General features: G+C 53.0%; 5 protein-coding genes across 5 annotated transcripts; 4 read left to right on the forward strand and 1 right to left on the reverse strand.

Annotated features, from left to right (window-relative positions):
- Positions 1–215: 215 nt before the first annotated feature.
- On the forward strand, positions 216–1592 carry N0V96_010394 (uncharacterized protein; the record flags this gene model as incomplete). The annotated part of the gene is made up of 2 exons (XM_053194746.1): positions 216–1344; positions 1399–1592. The coding sequence occupies 2 exons, from the start codon at positions 216–218 to the stop codon at positions 1590–1592; spliced, it is 1323 nt and encodes a 440-aa protein (XP_053047915.1).
- A 1025-nt stretch (positions 1593–2617) lies between these two features.
- N0V96_010395 (uncharacterized protein) lies at positions 2618–9882 on the forward strand (the record flags this gene model as incomplete). The annotated part of the gene is made up of 4 exons (XM_053194747.2): positions 2618–2652; positions 2703–4386; positions 4441–4527; positions 4576–9882. The coding sequence occupies 4 exons, from the start codon at positions 2618–2620 to the stop codon at positions 9880–9882; spliced, it is 7113 nt and encodes a 2370-aa protein (XP_053047916.2).
- A 1961-nt stretch (positions 9883–11843) lies between these two features.
- Positions 11844–13160, forward strand: N0V96_010396 (uncharacterized protein; the record flags this gene model as incomplete). Its single annotated transcript, XM_065758929.1, has 2 exons — positions 11844–11850; positions 12061–13160. The coding sequence occupies 2 exons, from the start codon at positions 11844–11846 to the stop codon at positions 13158–13160; spliced, it is 1107 nt and encodes a 368-aa protein (XP_065612452.1).
- Positions 13161–16754: 3594 nt separating this feature from the next.
- On the reverse strand, positions 16755–20503 carry ROM2 (RHO1 GDP-GTP exchange protein 2; the record flags this gene model as incomplete). Its single annotated transcript, XM_053194749.2, has 2 exons — positions 16755–16844; positions 16895–20503. 2 exons carry the CDS (start codon positions 20501–20503, stop codon positions 16755–16757), a joined length of 3699 nt encoding a protein of 1232 aa, XP_053047918.2.
- Positions 20504–23076: 2573 nt separating this feature from the next.
- On the forward strand, positions 23077–23942 carry VMA11 (v-type proton ATPase 16 kDa proteolipid subunit 2; the record flags this gene model as incomplete). The annotated part of the gene is made up of 6 exons (XM_053194751.2): positions 23077–23127; positions 23239–23269; positions 23363–23445; positions 23502–23617; positions 23676–23846; positions 23900–23942. The coding sequence occupies 6 exons, from the start codon at positions 23077–23079 to the stop codon at positions 23940–23942; spliced, it is 495 nt and encodes a 164-aa protein (XP_053047920.2).
- Between the last annotated feature and the right edge of the window lie 2356 nt (positions 23943–26298).

Raw genomic sequence — 26298 nt, forward strand, 5'->3', positions numbered from 1 at the left:
GTCGCCTGGGAAGTGCCTGTCGCGTCTTCCATGTTCAGTCGCAATTTCACGCGTGATATCCTGCACAACCACCCGAGGTCGTCATCGAACACCGTGCAGAAGGCGCACCCTTTGGTTCTACGCCAGGCCTTGCCTCATATCAAACCAAAATCCTCGACGACTATACCACCGAACACACAGAAACTTCTCACCAATCAACCCTGTCAACATCGAGAATGCCGGCGAGAGTTGGAGGCTCGTCCTCCCCCGAGTCGAGCGAAGATGATGCGCCCCGTCCTGCGCGCGGTCATCTCGCCGCGAGAGACAAAGGCAAAGATCGCGATGTCTCCATTGGCAAGCGGAAACGTACAGACACAGAAAATGGGGGTCATGCCGCCCGTCGCCGAGCTACGCGCTCCGTTGAGAGAGAAGAAGAATACGATTCAGACATCTATGACCCAGACCAACCGATGGAAGAGCGTCGAGAAATTCAACGAAAGCTACGAGACCTTCAAAAAGGCATTACCGAAAATATGGAAGAGTACATGCTGCCAGGCTCAACGGGTCTAAAGGATACCTTGATGATGGCTCAGCGCGTTGCCAAGGGTGTGAAGCAAACTACGGAGGCGACAATAGACTCTCGCCTGCTTGTCAGCGCCGTCGATATGTCGTACCGCAAAACCGTGAGGTTGATGCAGGGAAGCTCCACCGAGGGTGTCGATGTGGATGAGTTTGTCTCCAAGTGCTGCACCTACATGCGGCAAGCCGGTGGAATCGCAGACGACGAGGCGCCAGAGCTATCGGGTACACAAAGACGGAGACGCCGCACCAATAACAACTCACGAGATGAGGAGGATGAAGGAAACGACGAGGCCTTCAACTGGAGCCATCTGGGACGCTTCGCTTCCTTACCAAATGTTCGTCGGCCAGCCTTGCCCGGTTTTCTTCTTGGTCCCTTGTCCGTTGAGAAGAAAGTACGCAAGATATCGAAGCGCACCGCCCCTTTCAGACCCAATAACCTGGAAGAGACAAGACCCGAGGTGTTGAATGTTGAGGACCTTGCCAAGAAGGAGAATGATTTGACCGCTATCTGCGGTAAAATTCTGAAGCAGCTGGACAAGGTGCAAAGCAGCATCCAAACGGAGCTCTCTGAAATATTCGAAAACACCGAAATGGACGATGCCGAGCAGATTCAACTCATGCAGAAGTATGGTCTACGGGATACAGGCGGTGTTGACCTTCTTCGTTTCGTTGTCAACCCCAAGTCTTTCGGCCAAACGGTCGAAAACATGTTCTATGTCAGTTTCCTCATTCGTGATGGAAAGGTTGGCATCGAATTTGACAGCGACGAGTACCCCTCTCTCAGTAAGCCGGTTATCATCTAAACATGTAACCTTGATTGTACTGACCGGATTCCAGATCCCATCAGCAATGGAGACGCAAACGAAGACGGCACGGTCAAGCGTGAGACGGCGAAGCAGCAAGCAATCTTCTCCATGGACATGCAGACATGGCAAGATATCATTGACACATTTGAGATCAAGGAGCCGATGATCACCCATCGGAAAGAAGCAACAGCGCAAGGTCCCGGTGCCAGGGGATGGTACAGTTAGAAGAAGACAAAACGGCGTATTTGGCGTTTCGGCATAGCATCTTGGTTCCATCGTTCACTGGTGCAGGACGATATATAGAATACCACGTCAAGATGTTGCAATGGAGTTTTGTGGGAGGTATTATAAAACGGAGGATTGGAGGAATATTCCCAAGGTCGCCAGTGTATGGGGGAGTTGTTTGACCTACCTAGCAATGAATCAATGGGGCAACTGGCGCCCTCCGCAGCATCACTTTCTGGACCGTCCTCGACTTGCCGAAACTTCAAAACGGGCTTGCTCACTATGTGTCATGTCATAAGGTAAAGTACGAAGAGGTGAATGAGGCGAAGGCGAGGTAGGGGAAATTGGCCACAAAGACGGTCCAAAATTCCAAGGGATGTGCACGTCCGCAAGTCTTTGACCAACTCCAGAGTACTCATTGTTGGTTTGCGCTCCCTTATTCGGCATTGAGCCTTTGACTTGTTATTTTCAGATTCGGGGTTGGAAGCTTTGTTGAGAGTTGAATGGGAGTTGCACTGACATCAGGGCAGTCTGGTACGCAAACGGAGGCATTATCGTATCCCTCGATTTGGGAAAATCTGCCCCTGGCTAGAGGTCGAATGCTTTCAACATGTCGATGGAATTTATCCGAGTATCCTTCCAACTTCGGGACTTCTCCTGGCCAAGTCAATGTTCGTCATTTTGAAGACAAGCTATACCATAAGTACGGCGCGTCCACACGGATCAAAGACCTTTGGGGAGCTTTTGCCATTTCCATTCCTCTTCTTATCACTCTCTGACTTGTTTTCCTTGCTGTTATACACCACAGATCATACGAGAGAAATTGTAAGTACACCTTGCTTGGAGACTGACATACTTAGCATCGAGAGAGATGGCTGGGGAGAAGGGCGATGAAGTTGTGGAGAAGGAGGTTTTCCGAGGCCGAAAAAGCTCTCGGGAGGAACCTCCAGCGACAACAGCATCTGAGAAAGATGAGCTAGATGTGCGGACCTCGTCGGATCAGGGCTCCGAACAACCTCCAGCAAATGAAGAGCAACAGCGAAGTGGAAGGGGAGCGTCCGTCTCATTAGCGCCTCACGTTGACTCGCCAACCACAACAAATTCTTCCAGATTCTCCTGGGCCGCAATGGCTGGGAAGGGTGCCACTGGAGCGAAGTTGGATATGCGGAGCGTGGCAAGCCCTTCACGAGATGGTTTCCCAACACCAGCTACGCCCGTATTAGCCATACAGGACATATCTTCTGGTCGTCCTGCTGGTGAAGCAGGGCTTCCGGTCAGTCGAGGTCGTGACCAAGCAGTGCCATCAGATTCAGCCTCCAGGAGCTCAAGCGTCTCCCGGCGCGATGGTTCGGTATCCAGGGGCAGACGTCGCAACCCCGACGTTTCCAGGGGCACTGTGCTCGTCCAGCAAGCAAGACAGACGAGCAGACCGAAGAGTCCGGCCCCAGCCACCTCTGAGTCGACTCCGCTAAGCCAACAAGAAGGCGAGGAGACTCAACCGAGCAATCCAGCATCAACCACGGAGCCTATTGAGTCGACTGAGTCGAAGAGGCTCGAGGGTGTGAGAAATTATTTGAGAGGCCTCGCGGAATCACACGGCATTCTTTATCTAGTCAACAAGGAGCCGACGCCCGCAACATGCGAGGAGCTCTTCAAGAATTTTGCCTTAAAGGTCTCCGAAGAATGCAGTACAAGGCACGAGAAGCTTCAGGTAGAGATTTCAAAACTCGAGGCCTCGACGCAATCACACGCGCAGCTTGAGGGGGAAAAGACTGCACTGCAACAGATCGTGGCAACGCAAACCGACAAACTTGGCGACCTTGGCTCGCTTGAGCAACGGGTACGAGACCTCGAAATCCAGCTCACGAAGTGTAACAACGAGCGAGAAAACTTCAAGTCGGACCTGGAAGCAACACAGAACCAGCTCAAGACGGCTGCGAATGAGTGCAACGAGAAAGAGATTAGCCTGCAGCACCGCACAGCAGAGCTCAATGAAGTTCAATTGCGCATCCAACAAATGGCTCCTCCAGTGAACGAGGAAGAGCTTAAAAACACCATATCTAAACTCCGTGATCAGCTAAATGCCGAAATGTCAGCCAGGGCATTAGCGGAGCGCAAACTCGAAGACGAGAGGGGCGGGTGGCAGGCGAAGGAGAAACGGCATGAAGATGACATATCTTATATGGAAAAGCAGTTGGTGGACCACCAAAAGCAAGTCAAGGAAGCGCAAGCCATAGTCGAGAGTCTTCGGAAACAATTGGTGGAGCAGACCAGGAAAGTCTCCCAAGCCCAAATCGAGGTGGAAAACATGACTTTCACCGTCGACCACGAGAACGTTCCCCTTGCCGAATATCGCAAGCTCGTCGACAATGCGAGGGGCGAAGTTTCGGACTTGGAGTTGCGACTAGCCCAGGCAGAGACGGAACGCGACGAGGCACTGAAGCAAGACGTTCCCATGGATGATATGCGAGACATCATTGGAGAGGTTGTCGGCTTCTACGGCCTCGCCATGGATGATGCCGCGAGCAACCTATACAGCAACTGGCGAGAAGAGGAAGCTAGACTAGCGGACTTGGTGTGCGACGGCAACGACGGCTTCCGCAGATACCCTCATGCTGTCGTGCTTTCCGACGAAAAGCCTTCGCAGTCACTGTCTGATGATCTATTCTCGCCTCCCAAGCGGGCTTCTGGGGCGGTGGCTTCGAAATCTGAAGAATCGCAGACCGAGAGCGAGCCTGAAGTGAGGCTTAATCTCGCGAAGGAGCTTGGAGAATTCAACAGCCAGTCCTCCGCGGTAAGCTGAATTGAACCTCGCAAGATTGAATAAAAATAATAATTGGATTCATAGGAACCGGAAGAGATACAGGGCAGCCCCAATCGAACGCAACAGACACTCGAGGACGAACTCGACAGACTCGATAGAGTGTCTTCGGCAGTGAGTTTGAGCCTCTCCATTCTTGAGGTGATACTAACCAGTATTCAGGGGTCTCAGGGAAGCAAGGTTAACCAAGGAGACATGTCTCTTGAGCTTCGCAATACCCAAAACGCATTGAACGAATGTCAACATCATCGCAAGGAAGCCGACAACGAGATCAAAGATCTCAAAGACGATGCCAAGAAGCATGTTCACGAAGTTGCGGAGCTGAAAGCAAGCGCTCAGGTGCTGGAGCAGAGAATCAAGGAGCACGAATCCAATGCCGACCGAATGAGGGAAGAAGCCAGCAGACTATCTGCCGTCCAGACGCGCGACAAACAAGACTCCGAGACCAAGCGCAATGAAGCCAACGAGAAGATCAAGAACCTGGAAGTCACGCTCCAGCAACGGACGAAAGAGCTCAAGAGATTCCAGAAAAGGGACGAGTTCATGTCGCAGGTCTCTGAACAGCTCAAGAGGCAGTTAAGCGCTGTCCACGACAGACTAGGCAAAGCCGAGGCCAAGGCTACGTACGCCTGCGCGCGAGAAAAGTTGGCACAGGAAAAGTTGGCTCAAGAGGCTGCCACAGCGGATGGATCGAGCACGGGCTTGAGCTCGCTGGACGACCCAGGAGAGCATCTTCAGCTTGTGGCCGACTTGATCGACCGCGTGGACAAAGCGGAAAGCGACCAGGCGACGACCCGGAAAGATCTGCAAGAGGTTCAACAGATGATGGCAGGCCTCGATGAGGATGCCAAACTACTTCGGGAGGAAAGAAACAGCCTGGCTCTCGAGAGGGGCCAGCTCCAGGAAGAAAAGGTGGAATTGGTCCAACAGAGAGACACGTCGAAGGAGGATCTCAAGACGTACATGGAATCCGCGGACGAAGTCGCAGAGAAATACGTCATACTTCTGGAGCGACTACAAGAAACTGAGCAGGAAATGAGGAAGAAGATTGAAGAGATCATACGCAAGGACAAAGAAATCCAACAAAAGGATAGGGAAATAAGAGAAAAGGACCTCTTACTCAGGGAAAAGATGGAGGAGTTGAAGGCGAAGCAAAAGGCACTCGACTACTGCCACGAACATGGCGAGCGCCTCAATGCGGAAGTACGCACACTTGAAGAGAAGGTGGTCGAATTCCGGAACAAATGGAGCTCTGCAAAAGAAAGATACGACAGTGAGCTGAAGAGGCGCCTCATAGTGGAGCAAGAGGGTGTCGATCACCTCGAAACTATGATCAAAGGCAAGCTGATTGAGAAAGACAAGGAATTGCGAGAAGAGTGGATGGCGGAGCACAACAAAACCGTCGACAAGTTGGAGAACGACATTCAGGCCTTGGAGAGAAGAGCTGGGGTGGGCAAGACTGAGCTGGAGAGGACCAAAGCTACGCACCAGGAAGTAGTGGATGGCCTCGAATCCAAGATTCACGACCTGCAGAGCCTCAAGTCAGCTGCTGGCGAGGTTGCAGATCCGACGGAGATCGAAGCTCAACAGAAACAAATGGAGGAGCTCAAGCTTAGGGTTCAACAGCTGGAGAGTCGGAACCAAGCCCCCGACGAGGATGCTGGTCTAGCCAAGATCAAAGATGAACATCAGAAGACGGTGGATGCCCTCGAGCTCAAGATCCAGAATCTGGAGGAGGATCACCGGAGGGAGTCGGCAGGACTCGAAAGACAAGTCTTGTCTCTGACGAGCGAGAACGAGGGACTGACGCGGGTCTTGTCGGGCACGACCGTGCCGAGCGGGATCATGATCTCTCATCAGGGCACGCAGACTCACTACGCGCCGCCGGTCGAGAGCTCGACGCGGAACCCCGATCACCAACCGCCTAGCGAGGTGACTGTGAAGGCGACATCAGGCAACCAAGGCACACCTCCTGAATTCAGAGCCATGCACCAGCAGTTCCAAGACACTTTCAAAGGTCTGATACGAAAGCAGTCGGCCACCGCTGACAAGCTTGATTCCTTCTTCAAGAGGTTGTGCGACACACTTGGGAGGATGGAGCTACCAGAAGATCCTGACGAGTACGAGGTTGACCGCCTGGTAGAACTTCGTGACGCCTTCCAGGAAGCTCGCACTAAGATGTACGAACTGGGCATGCAGAAGAGGCACTTTTTTGAGACCAACATTGAGAACTACCCGGACGAGCTGTACGAATTCGCGCAGAAGATTCACATGTACAAAGAACGGCTCGAGTGGATCGAGGTCAGGGCCGCCAACACGGCGGCGAATACGGCGGCGAACAGGGCAGCCAACGAAGATAGCGGCGGAAACAATGTCGCCGGGAGCGATGGTGAGAATCAACCTCGTCAGTCCGAAGGCAGCGACTGGGTGACTGCCAGCAGTAGCGAAACTCCTTCTGGCGACGATGATGATGATTTTGATATAGACGGACCGGACCCTGGTGACGATCCAAAGAAACTTCGCAAAGCCATCGTCGCATTGGAGAGGATGAGGGACGAGGCCTATGCGACCCTAGAGCAAGAGGGGCGGATATTGCGCAGAAACATTGCTCATTACGGAGGGATCTTCAACCGGCTATACCAAGATCTGGGCAATCCGCGCGAGCCAGCCCGGCAGATCCGACGAGAACAGAGGGCCGTGGGACAGGCCGTTAGAGACTTGGCTGGCTCGGAGGCCACCGTCGCCGGGCCAAGCTCAGCCGCCGGCACCCAGCCGAACATCGCCGACCCCCCGCTGCCCCCAGACCCTTCACTCAACCGTCCGTCAGAGGACCTAGACAAGTGGAGAGGCAAGAAGAAGGCTTACAGATTCCCCGACGACGGCGATCCAGGAAGTTCGGGCGATGGCACCGTCGATGGGGACGACGATCAGTACGTGTCGCCCAAGCGAACTGCTTGGGAGGCACGCGTACATACCATCCGGGAGATTCTGACGCAAACATATCGGGAACAACGGGCTTGCATTTACGCTCGAAATGCCATCATGGAGGCCGCGCGAAATCTGCAAGTCGCTGATGACCCCGTCCGTCAACAGCCAGGACCGGCACCCTCCGGCGTTCCTGCACATCCGCTTCCCAGCGCACCTACAAATCCAGGAGACCCGGGATCTTCTCACGCGGGACCGTCGTCTGCTGCCGCGCAGCCAGCCACCCCGGACAGCCAAAACGACGAGTCCCGGAGGGCATTCCAGAGCCACAACGCATTTGACGACCTCGCAACCGAAATCTCCTCGCAGGCATCAAGCGACTTCTTCAATTTCCCCACCACGGACCGAATTCTACCGTCCTACCTCCCAAGAAGCATCTGGGACCCGCTGAATGACTGGTCTATGTGTTGTGAGAATGTGCAAAGCAATCTTGAACGTCTCAACTATGTAATCGAGGGCCTCATTCACGACGGCATCAACTCCCAAAACTACGAATTCCTGCGCAGCAGGGCTCGACAGTTCAAGATCATGCTCGAAAAGGCCAATGCGACAATCGCCTCCCTCAAGGCAAGGGAGGTCAACGAGTTCGTGGGCCGGTCTGACAACGAGCTCGTGGAAGAGGCTCAGCGGCTCAAGAAAGAGAACAAGGCGTGGGAACAGAAGCTTGAAGACTTCAAGCAGATAGCCGCGAAGCTACGAAACGAGGAGAGGCTCGTACGCTTCGCTGCAGATGCTCGCGCATCGACTTCGGAGAAGATGAACGAAAAGCTGAAAGAGACTATCAGCAAGTTGGAAAGCGACAAGAGGCAAGCTGTCGACGACGGCGTGGACAAGGAGATCCGCGAGACAATATACTACTACGAAGAGCAAAAGAAGGAAATTGAAAAGATGGAGCGCGAGATCGCGAATCTGGAGAAGAAGCTTGCCGAGGAGCGGTCGACGAAGAGCGCCGTATTCGACGAGACCGTCGGTGCCGTCAAGGACCTGCAAGAAGAAATTCGCCAGCTGCGGAGGGCCAACGAAAAGTTGGTAGACAGAGGCAGGACGTTGGCGACCGACATGGAACGGGCTCTGGACGCCACGGCGGGTACATCGGGAACTGACGCACAAAAGTTGGCCCGGATGCGGCAGCGCATCACCAACGCTCTACACCTGGACGTCCCCGACTACCAAGAAGAGGTCGAAGATTTCCCGATTGAGGCGGAGTCGGAGCGAGAGCAGGAGTTCGTTGACGCAATGAAGGAGTACGAGAGGCAGTCGAAGAATCTGCGAGATCTCAACGACCGGCAAATCCGCCAGCAAAAGCGAGACTTTGACGACCGACTGGCTAAACGAGACGCTTCTATGAGGCTTCAGCAGTCCAAGTTGAGGGAGATCATGGCTTCGCAGAGGCGGCGACTCGGGTTGTGCGAGATGGAGTTGGAGGCCGAGAGGATACAGCTCCAACATGCCAGAAAGAGGATGACACTGATGGAGAAGCAGCTGCAGGAGCAAGCTCAAACTAATGTAGATTTGATGATTGATCAGGATGAGCAGAACTTGAAGGCTGCTGAAGAGGGGACATCTGGAGAGAAGCCTGTGCAGGATAAGAAGGAGAATGGGAAGCAGCACGCAGGCGCACCCGGTGGTCCTGGTGGTGATCCCGACGACGATGATGATGATGATGATGACAACCATGGTGAAGGTTCCAGCGGCGGACCTGGCGCCAAACCGGGCGGCGGTCCTCGAGGACCCGGTAAGAAGCAGACAGGAAGCGGCAGGACGTGTGGCTGTCCCTGCCTTGGTGCCTGCGATTTAGCAGGCATGCCGGTGCCTTCTAGACAAAATGTCATCGACGACCTCATCAGGATGATCGCCAAATACAAACGTTGCTGTGGTCATGAACGCAACACCAAAAGCGTCACAAGCCAAGCGACCGCCGAATCCGCCTCCGGAACGGAAGCGGCGGTGGTCCCCGAAGACGACGGCCTTCTCCTGGTACGACTGGCCGGCCTCCTGCACATGGACAGCGACACGAGAGCAAGAATCGAGAATCCCCGCCTAAGCTACCTCGTGCGCCTCCTCCTCGCCTTCTGGAGTTGCATAAGCATCCACGGCGTCGCGTGGAAGCAGGTGCTTTACTGGCTGGTCGTCGGGAACCTTTACTCGGCCGTCTACTACCTGCCCGGCAGGCGCTGGAGACCGGGTCCACCAACGACTCCGTCGCCCAAACTCGTGGCGCTGGCGATCAAGGACGCGATCATATTGTACTGGTTCTACTACCTGTACCAGGCGCTCATGGCGACGTGGGCCGTGCAGAGGGTCTACGATATGGCCAACGGGTACACGAGGGCGTACTACATCGAGAGAGCTCTGCATCCGGAACGGTCCAGGTGGTGGGGTCTCGACGGGATCGATATGAGGCTTTCTGGGTTCTCTACGGCGGAGCCTCCTGTTCCTATTACTACTGACGATGGGGCGGCGGGCATCAGGAGGGGACTTTGATGTTTGGAGGGTAAAAGGAATGTGTGAAAGTTCGTGCCCGTGGAAGGCGCGGGAGGCGGAAGATGGGAGACGGGGAGAGTATCCCGCGCGCGCGTCTTGGCGGGGGATCTGTTAGTAGACGGAGATTTTGGCGGTGGGCAAAGGTATGTGTGGTAGAAGCTTTTCGTCTGATGATGGACAAACGATAAACGGTGTTGCGTATGCATGTCCGGGAAGTCTACAGGGAGCAATTGTACGGATCGTCGGTTTATGGTTCCACGGAGTATCGTCTGTAACTTGTTGTATTTTGCTTACCTAATGACTGAGAGCATATTGGTTCACTGGTTGTACGGATGAATGCTGTTTTGGGAAAGAGCATGTAAAGAGATTTTGAGAAACATGGCATCATTTACCAGTTGACGATCCGTGTGTCCGCTCTTGACATGGTCTTGACAGGAAACGAGAACGAAAGAGAAAGACTTGTGTGACTGACTGACTGACTGACTGACCAACAAGTGACCAGTGAACCAGCGAACCAGTGACAAACTGACGACAACCTCCGCTCAGCTCTCCGACGCATGATTTGGAATTCGGGGAACCAGGCCCATGTCGTGTCATTCATGATCCAGTTGCCAGTTCCGTCCCGGGACCCTGGGCCATAAGAAAAAGAGAGAAGAAAGGATGGAAAGAAGCCGCACTTTACGGGGCGGAAAAGGGCCTAGCGCCCCGGGCGCCCCACTATCTAGAAGATTCCCACTTTCGGTCTAGTCCGGCGTCTGTGCCTCGGCCCCGTACCTTTTCTGTTTTGCACCTCTGCTCTGCAACGGGACGATTCGTCTCCCCGGTTCCCATAAAAAGTGAAGGGAATCGGAGGAAATGTTTCGCGGAACCGCAAGCGCGCCTGCTTGCTGGCAGCTGGAGACGTTTTGGATTACCAAGACAAGCAAGTTGAATGAAGGGAACTAGGAAGGAGGATCCCGTCACCCGGCCCGGCACTTGGTGCACCAGCGGACCAGCACATCGAAATCCATTCGTTCGGGGCCTTGAACGGCGTCTACGATCCGCCGTCCCCGATTCTACCTCGGCCGCGAGATACCAAGCAGAGTAAGACGGCGCTCTTTTTTGGAAATGGAGCTTGGGGTTAGCAAAAAGGCACTACTATGCTATTACAGATGGCTGCTGGCGCCTGGCTTACTAACAGCGCGGCAGTGTGAGTAGCGTAGGGCGCAATGGAAGATGTCACTCTGATGCGGTTCCACCTCACACCACCCGGCCAGTGATGTCATGACTTGGGGGTGCCACGCCCAGCGCCTGTCAGTGGGCTGTGGTGGGAAACAACGTTCTGACTGACAGCAACCTGCAGGAGCACCCGCCGCGGCTGGTCCGGACACCCAACTGACCACCCATCGAACACCAATTTGACATATTCGCACTCGCTTATCAATTCAAGTTATTGTACAGAGACTCTTTGCGACAACCTGAGGTCGATCGCCAGTTCAACATCAATCGTAATACATTGAGAGTCTACGGATATAGTAAGACATTACCAGAAAGCGGAAAAAAGCTTCAGCAGACAAAGGGCAAAGCTCGCCGCAACAAGAATAGAGAAGAGTTCCGGTTTGGTCTGGTCCTACCAAGAAGTTCATAGGACAGCTGAGAAGAAAAAGCTCGGCCGACCCGAACAAGGCATTCAAATCTCATTTCCCATGCGCCGGTCACCCCATCGGATTCCATGAAACGTCTTCTCCCCCGACTCAGCACCATTTCCCGACCACACCCGGACGATCTCTCTCCTGCGCGGAACTCATCCCAATCACCTATCAAACCGTTCCCAAGTCACCTCTTGAGGAAAACAAAAATTGGCCAGCCCATTTGCTGACGGCGGCATCCCCCACTCCCGCGCCCTCCCACCTCTCCAATTCTAGAACGTCGTCTCCCTCGGACTTGGACCCTTACCGCAAGGTACATACGTTGAATTTGAAATGGTACGTGCTTTTTTTTTAGCTCGTGAACTTGCCTCATCCCAGCAGCCCGCCGCCCGCCATTACCTCATATATAGGTAGTCGCCCGTCCTCCTCACACTAAGCTCACAACTCATAAAGAGCTTCAAGATCTGCCTATTCGCACATTGTCACGCACTTTTGAATTTCTAATCACATTCCTCTATATAGAGACTATCAAGATACCCGGCTATAACAGCCCACGCCCGCCACCTCAACCCCTCGCGCATCCATCGCAGAGCATTCACGGCAACTCATAACCCGCAAGCTCAGTCCCAATCGCAACAATCATCAGCAGCAGCAGGAAACTCATCTCACACCAACAATAACACCAATACCAACTCGCAGTCGCCAACCCAGGGCCAACACACCCTCGACTCGCCAGAGCAACAACTCAAGGATAACAACAACACCACCAACCCTCTCCAATCCGCCAAATATCAAATCCACAACCTCGCAATGTCTTCAAAACTCATCCCCCAAAACCCGGCAGACGTCATGGTCATCCGCGACCTTACCCCCAACATCACAACCTTCTCCGTCCCCTTCTCCCGCTTCGGCACCCTCAAAATCGGCGGCCGCGCAACCTTAGTCCGCCTCACCTCCGGCTCCCTCGCCGTCTTCAGTCCCGTCGCCCTCACCGACGCGGTGAAGGCCAAAATCGCCGAAAAGGGCGGCAACCTCGCCTACATCATCGCCCCCGACATGGAGCACCACATCTTCATCTCCGAGTACAAGGCCGCCTACCCGCAGGCCAAGATCATCGGCCCCGACGGCCTGCCGCAGAAGCGCGCCAAGCAGACGGGCGACCCCAAGATCAACACGTCGGACGAATTCTTCGTCGTCTTCAAGGACGGCGCCGAGAAGCGGAGCACCACCATCACCCCCGAGTTTGACGCCGATTTCGAGTACGAGTACGTCGACGCCCACGCCAACAAGGAGCTCGTCTTCTACTTCAAGCCCGAGCGTGTCCTTATCCAGGCGGATTTGCTCTTCAACCTGCCCCCGCGGGAGCAGTACTCCAAGGCGCCCGAGGGCGAGCGCGACACCTCCTCCGGCTTCGGCAACAAGCTGTTTGGCGGCCTGCAGACTACCGAGGGCGACGTCAAGTGGGTGAAGCGCTTCCAGTGGTACGTGATGAGCAGCAAGGACAGGCCGAGCTTCAACGAGAGCATCCAGAGGATCGATGCGTGGGACTTTGATACGCTCATTCCCTGCCACGGAGACACCATCCAGGGCGATGGAAAGGAGAGATTCAGAAAGGTGTTTGAGTGGCACCTGGCTGGTACCAAGAAATAGAGGAGAAATCGGTGTCTTCTCTTTTTGTAATGGGGACAGGGGGTGATGATTTCACGGTTTGCATGACGGCGCTTGTATTTACTTTAGCTCGATACCACGTTAGAATCTAATAACATTCAAATCACAAGCAATATTCCGCAATCCAAGGGACAGATGATTTTGTTCTCGCGGAAAACATTCTGAAAGATACAAGTTTCTCTGGCCGATAAAAGTCGATCGGAGTCTTCTTATTAATGCTCCTGTAGCCCTCCTGCCTCTATCTTTTGAGTTCCAACAATGTGATTGAAGAGGTGGATTGGTAAAAAATGACCCTCGCAGGAGTGACACGAATCTCAAGCTGTTCATCCACCTCCGTCCTGTCCTCTTCTCTTCATACCCTCCCACCGTCAGTGACTGACAAGAAAAGTCGCTTCAAGTCCACCAAACAATGCTACAGTTCTGAAGGTGTTACAGGGTGAACGTAAGTATGCAAACGAAGTAGCCTTGCGATCTGAGTCGAGTCGAAGAGTCGACGGGAGGCGAGGCTCAAGGTTTGGCCTCTGGCTGGAGCCAGGTCTTGGCCGGATCTCCGGCTATCTTCGTGAAAGATCCTTCGATCAGCTTGTTTCTCACATCCACGGTGTTGATCGATAGAACGGGTAGTCCATGCTTGCTACTGGATTTGGCGTATCGAGCAGACCACCAGACCATCATGTTCGACAGGTTGTGATACCTGGACAATGCATTTGTCACCCAAGCAGCAGCGTCAGGGCGCCGCGTATCAATATACAAGATCCAAGCGGCCTCGCCAATGATGTATCCCAGAGCAGATTTTGCACAAGTCGGGTGCGCGAAGACCATATCAATGAGATTAATGGCCAAGGGCTTGCTCTTGTAAGACCACAGCGCAGTCATCAGTCGCTTATCAATGGTGAGCATGATCGTGAAAGCCTATAACCGATTGGCGAGGTCCCAGAGCCGGACATGTAGCACCAAATCGGCCTTGGGGGCATTCCAGTCAGTGGTGCCTTTGTAGAAGTAGTCGAGGAGGTGACGCATAACCTCCGGTTCAACGTCTTCGAAATAGACCACGCCGTAAATGTTCTCCTATCCGATGTGTCAGTTCTCGTTGTATAATGCAGATCATTTTGGAAACTACGACCTTGAAGCTGCTGTTGAGAAGAGTTTCAAAATACTTGGAGTGGCTGGCGAGCATTATCTTGTGAACATGAATCTCCTTGCCCCGACAGATGGGTTTGAAATCCGACAACTTGCCGGTTTCGATCATCCATCTGTGATCCTCTTTGGCCATCATGCAGGCCTTTATGGCTGGGTTGGCGGGGTAAAGTGAATGGTCTGTGGCAAGTGGGTGTGAGATAGTGGGGGAAGAATGAGGTTGGGTTGTGGGAGCGTTTTGCCGCAGGAGAAAAATGAGAAGTGGGAATGGAAGGAAATAGACATTTTCCAAACGAAGAAGGAAATAGAAGCCCGCAGGGCTGAATTAGTTCGGGCTCCTGATGAGAAGGCAAGTGCGATGCTTGAAGTGTGCAGAGAAGGGACGTGGGAGAATGGAGGCTAGGTCCTTCCCGTCTGACAAGACGTTGTAGACGGGTACTCTATTGATGATTTATTTTAACCTGCAGCTGTTTTTATTAAGAAGAAGAGCCAAAGAAACTTGTTTGACACCATATAAACGCGATCAGGCCAGGTCAATCGCAAGCAGTGCAGTTCGTTGACTTACATGATCTCATGGACTAAACGGCCTGGCGTTGCGGTTTGACAACGCCAGTCCTCAACAGGATCTTTGGGTTCTTGCAGGGACTTTTCTATTTGATCTGCAGAAAAGTAGATGCCATGCAAGAGGGGTGTCTTTATAGACTTATTGCATCTTCGTCACCTATCTGAAGCTCTACGAGTTTACGCTGCTCTCCAGCAACCCTTGCGTCGCAATACTCCATACGCACCGGTTTTGTCCGTCGTTCACTGTCCTCCCGGAGATCCTGATGGTGAAGATCTAGAACTTGACGAAGTTTAGCTGCGAAGAGTTCTGTGTCGGCGCCAAATCGAACCAAGTTGCGGAGTCGACGGGAGGCTCTGCAGTGTTATAGTCATCCTCATAATGTCCATATCTTCTCTGGTAGCGAGACTGAAGACTTGCTATAGAATCCCATGCTTTTTTATTTTTGACGTTTGAATCTCTCATCTTGCGCGATCGGATCATCAAGCTTGATCCCCATTCCTTTCACATCCAGCTGGGCCAATTTGCAATCCTCCGTGAACCTCCATCCGCTTGAAGCTACTTTTGTCATCTTCCACAGGGACCATACCACCGGATCCAATCCTTAGTGATAGAGTTTCTCCTATCAATTCCGATGTGGATTTCAGTTTCTTATCTTACCGGCTGTGGTTCCGGTAGCTGCCCTCGCATATCTCGAGACTGTTCTCCTCCCAATACACAGACAGTAATTGGAGCTGAGAAATGGACAAAGAGAGTCATCTGTCGAGGGAAGCCTAGATCTCATCACTAGATGCTTGCCGACTGCCTACTGATCTCTGCAGCGGAACCGGGTCCCTGGATGCTCCCCCGCCTCCCAAGATGGATAGCACAACTCAGATGGCTCGTCTTCCCAGCTTTTAGCAAGTGATTCCCACCGACCTTTATACCAGCGGCGATGCCATGCCAAGCAGCCTTGACTACAGCGCTGAGTAGCTCACCAAATACACCGACTCTTCGAAGGCCCTGCCATATTGTCACTTGGCTCTGATAAAACTCCAGAATAGTCGAGTTGTGTCCATACTTTCTCGCACCCTCCCATCGAGCAACTTTCACAGCGCATCCCTCTTGCATGACGCTAGATTTTAAAAGGTAGTCGGGATAGACCTCTCCTTCCTAGAACTTGATCCAGCACGTGAGCACATCATCACTCATCACGCCAGCAGAGGAAGAAACACAATGTCAGTAAACATCCGGATCTTATTCTCCAACACGCTCATGCAATTACACAGAGTTGAACATCAATCCAACCGCCCACGCACCACAGTATGCAACGTCAGACCCAAAGCTCAAACGACAATGCGTAAGATAAATCCCCCTCACGCGATGCCCTCTATTCCTACCCTTCATCATCGTCGCCTCACGTCCCTCACGTTCACGCGATACACAAGCATCTTTTTGCATGGGAACGACTTCTTTCGAATTGTTCCGGCCAGCCGCTCGCCTCTCTCCTTAGATCCTCGCCCTCAATCCTTTCTCTCCCGAGTCCTATCCTACTCCCTTGGCAAGCCCTCCCACATCCAAGCCTTTGCATGCGGACAAGCTGCTTTCCCAGTCGAACAAGAATCCTCATCCAAGTAGAAACAACAATGCAAAATAGAACCATGTATCGATGGCGAAGCAGGATTGCCGTCACCCCTTCTACATGAAACATCACCCCCGACACCGTCGGCCCCGGAGATTGGCGCCCGTCAGGTAGACAGCAGCCATCTCCATCGCCAAAAGGCAGCCACGGATGCGGCTGAAAAAGAATTTCTTGAGTAAAATCACTCTGGTATCGATCTTTAAAACATGTTTTCCCTTGGAAGACGGATGAGAAACAACTCATTCGTGGAGTGAAATCAAGGGATTTCGGATCTCCTGTTGCTCTTCCAAAAATCGATGGCTTCAACAACGTCCTCTCCCTTCTCGTCTTCATACGCAAAGATGATCTGTAAATTGTCAGTGAGGTGCGTGATAAGCAGGAGACAAAAAGCATTACCTCATGCGTGCTGCTGTGCAGCATCCGAATGTTCTTGTGTGGCACAATATGCACAGCACCATTCTCAATGTTTCTGAGCTCGATGAAGTTCTGCTCGAACGCCAGAATCCACGGGTAGCTAAGAGCAAAGCTTCCCGGTGTACCCTCCCAGTCGATCCGCCATTCAGGTCTTGCGCGCCATCCATTACGATTGACGAAGAACGAGAATTCAGAGTAGTTGAGGAGGAACTCGCCATTGAGACGCTCGATGTGAATCGGCTTGACATTCTCCTTCCTTGCAACGAAGTCGAGACTCGTGTCTGCCTGGTCGAGCAATGATTGCGTCTCAAGGGTCTCAAGTGAGACCACCTCAAATCCACGGGCACATGCCACACACAACTTCGACTTGAGGAAGTGTACGGACGATGATTCCGTGGGAATATAGAACTCCTTGAACGGCTTGAGCTCGTCTTGTCCAGCAAACATCTTGCCGAAGCCCTTTTGCTTCTTACCCTTCGACATAGCATCGTTGGGTTCATACACCTTTATTGTAGTCGAGAGAGCTGAGGACTTAACGCAGCACACAAGATGTCTGCCGAGGCAGATACCTGTCTTGAAGAAGTTGCAGTGACTCTGGATTTTCTTGGGTCGCTTGGATAGAGCAGGTTCGTTCGGATCCAATGCTCCAAGCGGGTACGAATACAGTGCCTTGTTAGATAGCACCAGAAGGAGGCCATATTCCTCAAGAACATCGAGCTGGGTGACGCTCGTCGTCTCAATGACGCGCTTGGGCATCGCATCTCTGCTCTTGCGATCAGAAAGGTAGATGCCATTGTCCGTGCCATACAGCAACTTGCGGCCACCATCGTACGGCGTAACGCAGTTGACTTGGTTCGTGCCCACAAAGAAGCCAGTGGAGATGACGCTTGTGTTGAAGAAGTCGGCGCGGGCTCTCAAACGTTGCTGGGCGCTATCAATGAACTCGAGCCACTTCTTACGTGCAGCCTGGTTAGACGCGTAGAGCGTCAATTCGTACCCGGCTTTGCCCAAATGCCTGAACGTGATCGGCCAGCCTTCACTCTTCTTGTTATCGTTTGTGTTGGCTCGAAGGGCGGGCAGCAGGCTTGACGAAGATCGCTTCATGGCACCGGAACCTGGGATAACCTCTTCCATTTCGCGGATAGCGAGCAGCTCCAAGGGAATCGGCCGCCTGTATGCCTTGATTTCTTCGCCCTTGCCAGCCTGCTTGATTCTCACCAGAAGAACCGCGTGGTCGAACAAGAAAGCAGTGATCTCAGACGCGTCTTGCGGTGTCTTCTTCAACTGACTCTTGAATACCAACTCTCTGCCTTCCTCTGTCAATCGAAGATCCACCCTCTCGTTCGGCCGGAAGCGCAGTTGCTCATGGAGTCGCCTCAGGTTGAATCTGTTCTCGGCCTTTCCTGACTCGGCGTTGACTCTCGTCAAGAGGTCGCGAATCAACTTGAGCACCTTGGGGATATCTTCCTTGTCAGAGCTACCGTCCTCTGTGTACTTGAGCACGTTTTCCAGCAAAAGTGGGTAACGAGCTAAACGAGTCGTCGGCTTGGTGAGGTAACCATTGAGTTCCAGCTTGCGTGACTCTTTCCGCCGTTCAATCTCATCAACGAACTTGGCAAAGTAGGGATTGGCGGATCGTTCATTCTCAAATTCGAACTTGGCCTCCAATTGCTTGGAACCATACCAAATAAATGGCTCGAACTGAGGCACACATTCGAGGAAAATGTCGCCAATAGCGCCAACAACCGGGTTCTTCTGTTGCCGCTCCGTCAACATCTTGGCGAATTTTGCGCTCACAGCATGCAAACTTGGGTGATCGACAATGTTGCTGAAAATTGCCTTGACAACCTTTTCCCTCTTGTTAGCAGGTATCGGAGAAGCCTTGGAGCGCAGAGGCAGGATCCAGAAGTCGCGCAGATATTCCAAGTCCTTCACGAAATCTCTCTCTGTGTAGCAGATTTCTGAAATGACTTCCTGTCTCTTCTTCTCCCTGTCACCAATACTGTCGGCCACTTCCTTCGGGACAGAGTTGATCCAGAGCTTCTGTTCATCGGTCTGGTCAACATCGTCTTCATTCGAGACGTTCTCAGACTCCTTCTTCAGACCAGGCTGGATCTTCAGGTTCAGCCGAGATACCTGCTCCAATCTGCGAGGGCACGCAATGGAGTAGCAGAGCTGATCTCTTGTACAAGTCGGCGAGTAACACTCGGAAAGGAGCACAAAGACACCGTCGACCGCAGGTCTCTCTTCCGTTTCTTCCATCAGAGTTTCTCGGAATTGGTACATTTCTGACGTGGAGTCTCGCAAGCGATGTTCGTAGGTGACGTCGTGGAAGAACTTTTGGGCATCTAGAGCTCGTCCCAACAGCAGCGCCAAATTCCTGTCTGTCGTTCTAATAATGTACGACAAGACATCCACAGCTTCGGCACCACTGAAGGCGTTCTTATACGTGAGCTCGTTCTTCGTCCGGTCGCCTGTGATGATCTTCTGCCGGAAGCAGTCGGCCACTCGCGATAGCAGTGCGGGATATACCAAGGGGGGTCGAATTTTGCCAGTTGGGGGTCGTTCACCGTCGATAGACTTGCTCATAGAAGGTCTATGCGTCAGGGTCGCGTCGCTCTCCGAAGGCGTGATCGTTGGTGCCACCGTAGACGCCATCGACATCGTCCTCTGATTATTCGGATCGCCGGTTATTGAAGAAGCCATGCTCATCGTTCTGGTCTGAGACCCTGGCGCTGGTGTATAGCCGCCTCCGAAACTTCCATTGGTGGCCGGCAATTCCACGGGCGCCCTTCTATTCGGAATGACCCGACCGCTCATAGTCTGGTGGGAATTCTGGTATTGGTGCACATCGCGGTCTTGCGGGTGATAACCAGTCATTGACATGGCTCGATCGTCTTGGCGTTCTGGAACAACCCTTCCTTGTGCTGTTGTGCGAGACGAGCTCGGATTGTACGGAGCATGGCGGAAAGCATTGGCCGGGGCCTGGTGACTAGGCTGTGAGCCGTACCCATTCGAAGGAGACTGGTACATGTTCGGTCTCGGAGCTGAAGCAAGAGACTGTGAGCGGTATGAATCGTTATTCATAGCTGGCGCCGCGCCTCCTGCTCCTTGGTAAAATCGCTGTGCTGCTGTTCTTGGCGGGCCGTACTGCCCTTGGGACGGCGGCGGCCCCCTTCCATCACGCTGGGGGATGGGCCCGGCAGGCCCTCCGTATGGGCGGCGAGCTTGCTGTTGCTGCATGTATTGTGCTTGCGGGTTGGGGACTTGGTAGCCGCCGGACGCTGAGCGTTGTTGAGCCGGGTAGCCATTCGGCTGCATGGGAGCACCTCTCGGAGAGCCCGGGTCGCGGTCCATGTACTGGCCTGGAGGCACCCTCGGGGGCGGCTGTCGTTGCATAGACGACATGGAAGATGACATTGTCTGCGTCCTTCCTCCCTGCTGTTGTGGCATCATCTGGGGAGGCATCGAAGAAGAGGTCATTGTCTGCGAACGTCCCGGCGGGGGATTGGCGCCGAAAATGTTAGAGTAGGCGGCTTCGCGCTGGTAATTGGACGAGTGACCCCTCGGGTCGCCGCGGTAGTCGGACATAATGGGTTCGATGGAGGAAACTGGAAGTCGGCGACAAGGCCCTTATCAGCTTTTGGTCGTGGGTTGGTTTAAAGGGGAGAGATGGCAAGTGTGCCAAGGTGGAGAAAAATGTGGTACAAGAGACTGGAAAGAGAGGTGTAGTGGTACTAACAACGTGAGGCCTCAACGGCCGCCGACTATGGCGAAGAGACACAGGACCGCCCAAACCGCTCAAAGGGCACAATTGGCGGGATTAGAGGCAGATGTCGACGCGGCGGTCGTCGGTCTGGCGGAGAGGCGGTGGCCGGCGTGGGGGAGGATTTTTTTTGGTGGTTACTATTCGTTTCCCCTTCGTTCTAGGTGTTCTGCGTCCCCTTTCCAGGATGGGCCGGGTGACGTTATGGGCCTATGACTTGACACACGGCCCTGACCCGGGCGATTGTCGAAGGGGGGGTGAAGAAGAAAGGAAACAGGGAAGGCGACGAAAAAGAAACCGAGCCACGGCAGATCTGGCAACTTTTGTTTATGTCGAGACGATGCGAAAAGGAGCGTCGGGTAAGGTAAGGCAGCGCAGTTGTGCGGACGGGCGATAGCAATGCTGAGTAACTTGTTGCTGGCGGCTAGGAAATGTTGCGGGCAAAAAGTCGAAGGATGGTGGTGGCCGTGGTGGTTCGTGGTGGAGGAGGTGGTGGTAGTGGTGGAAGAGGGTGCTGCTGGGTCGCTGGTCGTCGTTGGTGCTAAGTCATCGGCATTGGGCTAGAACTGGGTCGGGGACTGGAGACTGGAGGTGCTTCCAGGTTGGTTGGGACAGGCGTCGAAAGCTGGGGATAGATTGATAGGACGGCACCAAAACTGGCAGACAGCCCAAGGTCTGGATAGATGGACGGGATACCGCTGGGAGGGGACCAACCACCTCTTGTTGGTGTCCATTTACTCTCTCCAGTAAGTATTCGTCGAGGGGAGGGCGCCTTGCCTTAGTCAGGGTCGGGACGAGTACTTTTTCTGGATGCGCCGTTTTCTCGTGCGGGAGGTGCACATGTAAGGTACCTTTTCACTTTCTTCATCTACAGAGTACCTACCTAAGGTAAGATAGATGATTCCAAGTTCTACTGGCCTGACTCTCTACCTCCCTGCTTGCCTGCCTTTGAATATGCTACCTGACGGTGTATGCCTGTTGGACAGTGATACATCCTGCCTCCGGGTTTCTCTCTGTACCCTTCTTTTGCTTGGCCCAGCAAAGTGCCACAAAAGGTCACGCTTACAAAGGCAACAACTGCTGTGCGATCGGCTTGCGCCCATCTCGTTCGATTCGTTGCTGTTGATTCTGCTGCTGCTGCTACCCAGATACATCCGGGAGGAATAGATACACACAGAGAGAGCAAGCAGCGTGCCTGGTGCACGCCAACAACTCGCGAATGTGCTAGGACAGTAGATCGGTCAAATCAGTCAATGTCAAAAGAGACGGCCGACCGCCAAAAGGTGCAATCTGGACGATCCACCGAGACGCCAGCACAGGTGGACTTAGGACTTGGGAGAGACTTGGCCCGATCCACCGTCTCCCTTCCGCCCGTGAATTAGACGCAGCGCCCTGCTTCTCTGCATCCAATATTAAAAGGCGTCGATTCGCCTGGCCAGGGCATTCCTCTAACGTGCGGTCTGGCGATGTCAAGATCTAAGAATAACAATGTCTGACTTGTGATAGCGCACTCTTCATTATTCAAGAACCTTTGCTAGAAACAGGGGGGGCTAGACTGGAGACCGTCTTAACGCCGCGTGAGGTGGGCAGCGTGACTGCCGGAAGAAATGGAGCTCCCTCATGCAAGAACCGCACGCCAACAACGAGGCCCCCGGCCTGTCTCTTGTTTGCAATGCGCCCGTGTTTCGAGGTCAGCTTTACTTTTCTTGCGGTCGGCATTCGGGATGGCTTCGAATTAACAACGTCCCTCGAAGCTCTCCTGCCCTCTTTATCCAACCGGAACTGTCACTTCCCCGCAAGTGCTAGAGAGACGCGACAAAAGGTTGATTGTATTCATCGCGTCAAGGCACGTCCCGCCCCTCCTATTTGGCTGCGAGTGAAGAACGCAAAATGCGCCAAAAACATGAGATAGAGCTGTGACCTGCAGTCGAAGGGGGTGGAAGTGAAAGTTGGCAAAGAAAGCCCAGGGATTCCACCCGCTGCTCGGATGATGCGCCGCGATAAGGCTAAGGTAAGGTATGCATCGATAAAGCTGAAATCCAGACCCCCGTCAGACACAGACCACCTGGAGAACGCTGCTGCAGCCGCTGCGCCGCACTCGAGCACCGTCTCCATTCCTGCCAGCCCCGCCCCGCCACACTCCCAGTTTTCAAATGCTACACCAGCCACAACACCGTTGAACTGGGGCTGGAGTGTCGGGCCGGCATGGCGCCGAGTCACGGGTTCCTCAGCCTGTCCACAGTGCAGTCCTGATTGGGCCTCGTCACCGTCACCAAGCTCCAAGGTCCTGGATCCAGGAAGCCAACATCGCGGGATCCTCGACACGCATATCCCTCCCCCCTCCGTCGGCCATCAACACGCATCCCCCGCATCGAGTCCGACCACCATTTTGCCCACCATGGCCGAAGACTCTGTTCTCGCCCCCAAGTTCGCGCCGTTCATCGGAATGGTAAGCTCTCGCCCCCCGACATCCAGCTTGCTCAAGTAGCTCTTCCTCCAGCAAGCTACGGATAGCTATGACATTTATCTTCGAGCCTGTGCTGACATGTCTTCAATCTAGGCCGGCATTGCGGCTGCCATGATCTTCGGATGTACGTTCACTTTGCGAGCATAGCTATGCTTCTACCCGACGCGACGATATATGGACAATGTGGACAATGTACTAAACAGACTCTCCTCGACAGGCATCGGCGCCGCATACGGTACCGCCAAGTCAGGAATCGGTATCGCTGGTGTCGGAACTTTCAGACCCGACCTCATTATGAAGGCATGCCACTCGAATATTGAACACCGGTCGACAAGCGCTTGCTAACACTGCCGTAGTGTCTGATTCCCGTCGTCATGTCCGGTATCATTGCTGTTTACTCTTTGGTTATCTCGGTCCTCATCGCCCAAGATTTGGTCCCTCCCGGTGCTGGAAGCAACTACAGTTTGTTCAAGTGAGTCGCAACAAGACACACGACTACAAAAAACCTCTGTGTGCTAACTCGAGAATAGCGGCTTCATGCATCTTGCCTGCGGTCTCTCCGTCGGCTTCACCGGCCTTGCGGCTGGCTACACGATTGGTATCGTTGGCGACAAGGGTGTGCGCTCGTACATGGAGCAATCACGCGTCTTCGTCGGCATGGTCCTGATTCTTATTTTCGGCGAAGTCCTGGGTCTTTACGGGTATGTCACATCATTATGGACAATGCCAGGTGCATAGATGCTGATCAACGTAGCCTTATTGTCGCTCTCATCCTCAACACCAAGTCCAAGGGCTAAGACGGTCCCGAATTCCCCGAATAATCCAAAACGGCGATAAATTACTACAACTTAACATCACCCTTCAACGAAACAAACTGTACATTAAGCCAGGAAACCGCCGGACGTCAGGTTGAAGAAACATCAAAAGAGAAGGTGTATGGGTGGTTTCTGGTCCAAACCAGCATATGGCACGGCGTTACAATAGGACCCTCGTGTAGATTTTATGTATGACGGGCTAGAAGAAGGTCTCGGGAGCTGTGGAAGGTATGATAGGCATCCGGGTTCAGTATCTTTTAAATTTTTCGATCGCAACTTGAGTCCGTCGTCTGTGATAAGTGGTATATATGACAGATCAATCTTTGGTTAAGCCTTGAGTAAGTGTATGAAGTTCGGTGATCTGGCGCAAGTCAGGCAGCAGTGACTAGAAAGAGAGAGGAATCTCTATCAGATCCTCGCCCCAAGGCTCTCCACCGGGAAGCCTTGCTGGCAAATTCCTCTACTTCCCCAACAGAGAAACACTGTGAAACACAAAGCTCTCGAGGTCTAGCATTAGGGTCAATTACGTATCGCCGTCTCAGCTTGATATCATAAAATTGGTAAGCTTGACAGTGGGCCAGACGTATAAAGGGGGATGTTGTGCAATAGTGATCGAGTGACCCTCCAATTACATATTCAACGAAAGATCTTGCTTTAGCCACTCTTCGTACCTTAACGGACCTTACCAGCGAATACGGAAAAGTCGTGACAGCAAAAATGGCGAATGTAAACAAAGCAAGCCCGTTATGAGTGGCACCACCCGCTACTTCCTCGTCTTACCAGATCACAAAAATCGCAGCTTACTCCTCTAATCATCGGAAACACTAAAAGGCCAACACCAAAAAGAAAACTTGTCCATGATAGCAAAAGAGTTCATCACCCCGGTGGCGAATGGGGACTACATCTCTGGTGCACATGCTGGGACTCGAACACGGGACCTCTGAGCCTTCACCGATTAGGCTATTCGTGGACTTCAACCACTCCACCACCCAGCCAGGTTTGACCTGACCTCCCAAGGGAGGCGCCTGCTGGCTGGTGACGGGGACGGACTTGGAGGGGTATATGAAGGGTTTGAGGGTATCTTCTTGTATATTCGGGGAGGGTGGATGGGATGAATATACGCGAGGTGCGTAACACGTGATCGTGCTCTCAGGGGCACCTACCTGCCTATGAGGGTGCCCGGGGAGATTGGGTTGGGTGTATTCCTTGTTTTGACTGTTCAGTAGAAAAGCGTCTACGTATGTCATACACGCATATCGATGAATCATCGTACTCAAGATACTGCTTAGAAGGACGGATCTTGACCCGCGTGTTCGAGCTCATTGACAACTTTGAGTCACCTAATTTCTACGTTATCACCGAGTGAATGGGTGCTGTTGGCGTTGTAGGCTTTGATATATCCTTGTAAACCGCGTCGACGACCAGGGTGGGCGCTTATTCGGCTTCCGCTTGTCAGACTTGCAGAAGCCCCGAGGTCTCGTCAAACTGACATGTCAATTTGAAAGGGGTTCGTCTGTTCACACGAAGAACTGAGATTGGAGTGATGATACCTAGACAGGAGGCAAGCGTCCTAAAAATTAAAAAAAAAAGGACTTGTGCGTCAAAATCTTACAACCTTCCTCCACCTCTCAACTAGAAACAACTAGGGCCACCTCATCAACATGCATGGCTACCCTATCCCGACGAAGCGGCAATATTTCGAAGACTTGGGCTGTGAATAAATCAGGACTTCAGGTGCCCCTGGCCGGACAAGAAGAATACAGCGTGGGATTGAGAGCTGGTTCCGGGAGGTTCAACCGTGGGAAAGAGAAGCAAGTCAGCTCAAGGGTTGTTGTACTGTGCTACGTGTATATCTTTCGTACCTAATATGTTCACCCCAAAGACAAGGCTTGAAATTCAACCGTCTTCTCAAAAGAGAGGCATTTATCAAGTCTGAGCTAATGAATCCTCCGGCTAAGAGCGCTTCTCTTGTCTCCATAGAAATAAGACAGAGCATGTGTGAAATCATCGCGACGGAAGCGAGACCGGAGGACTCCTATGATCTGGCCACGAACGTCAAGATACATACCATCATGCAGGAATACGAAGTTATTTGTCACAGTTCCAGACGTAGATGAGATATCTTCTTCAATTTGGTTTCATATACCCTTGACCCGGGGTACTCTAGCTAGGCCCTATATGCCCCTGCCATTGGCTCGTTGAAACGCAATCAAGCCATGTAGACAGTATGTCTCCGGCCTTACCGAGTCCGTCCTCGGAAGGCATCTGAAATCTAGATCCGATGCCAAAAAGTGTTGAAAATCCGCCCTATGAAGCCCCAAAGGGGGGGGGGGGGAGG

Source organism: Colletotrichum fioriniae, assembly GCF_027942845.1.
Source record: "Colletotrichum fioriniae strain IMI 355084 chromosome Unknown scaffold_14, whole genome shotgun sequence".
NCBI classification, from domain to species: domain Eukaryota; kingdom Fungi; phylum Ascomycota; class Sordariomycetes; order Glomerellales; family Glomerellaceae; genus Colletotrichum; species Colletotrichum fioriniae.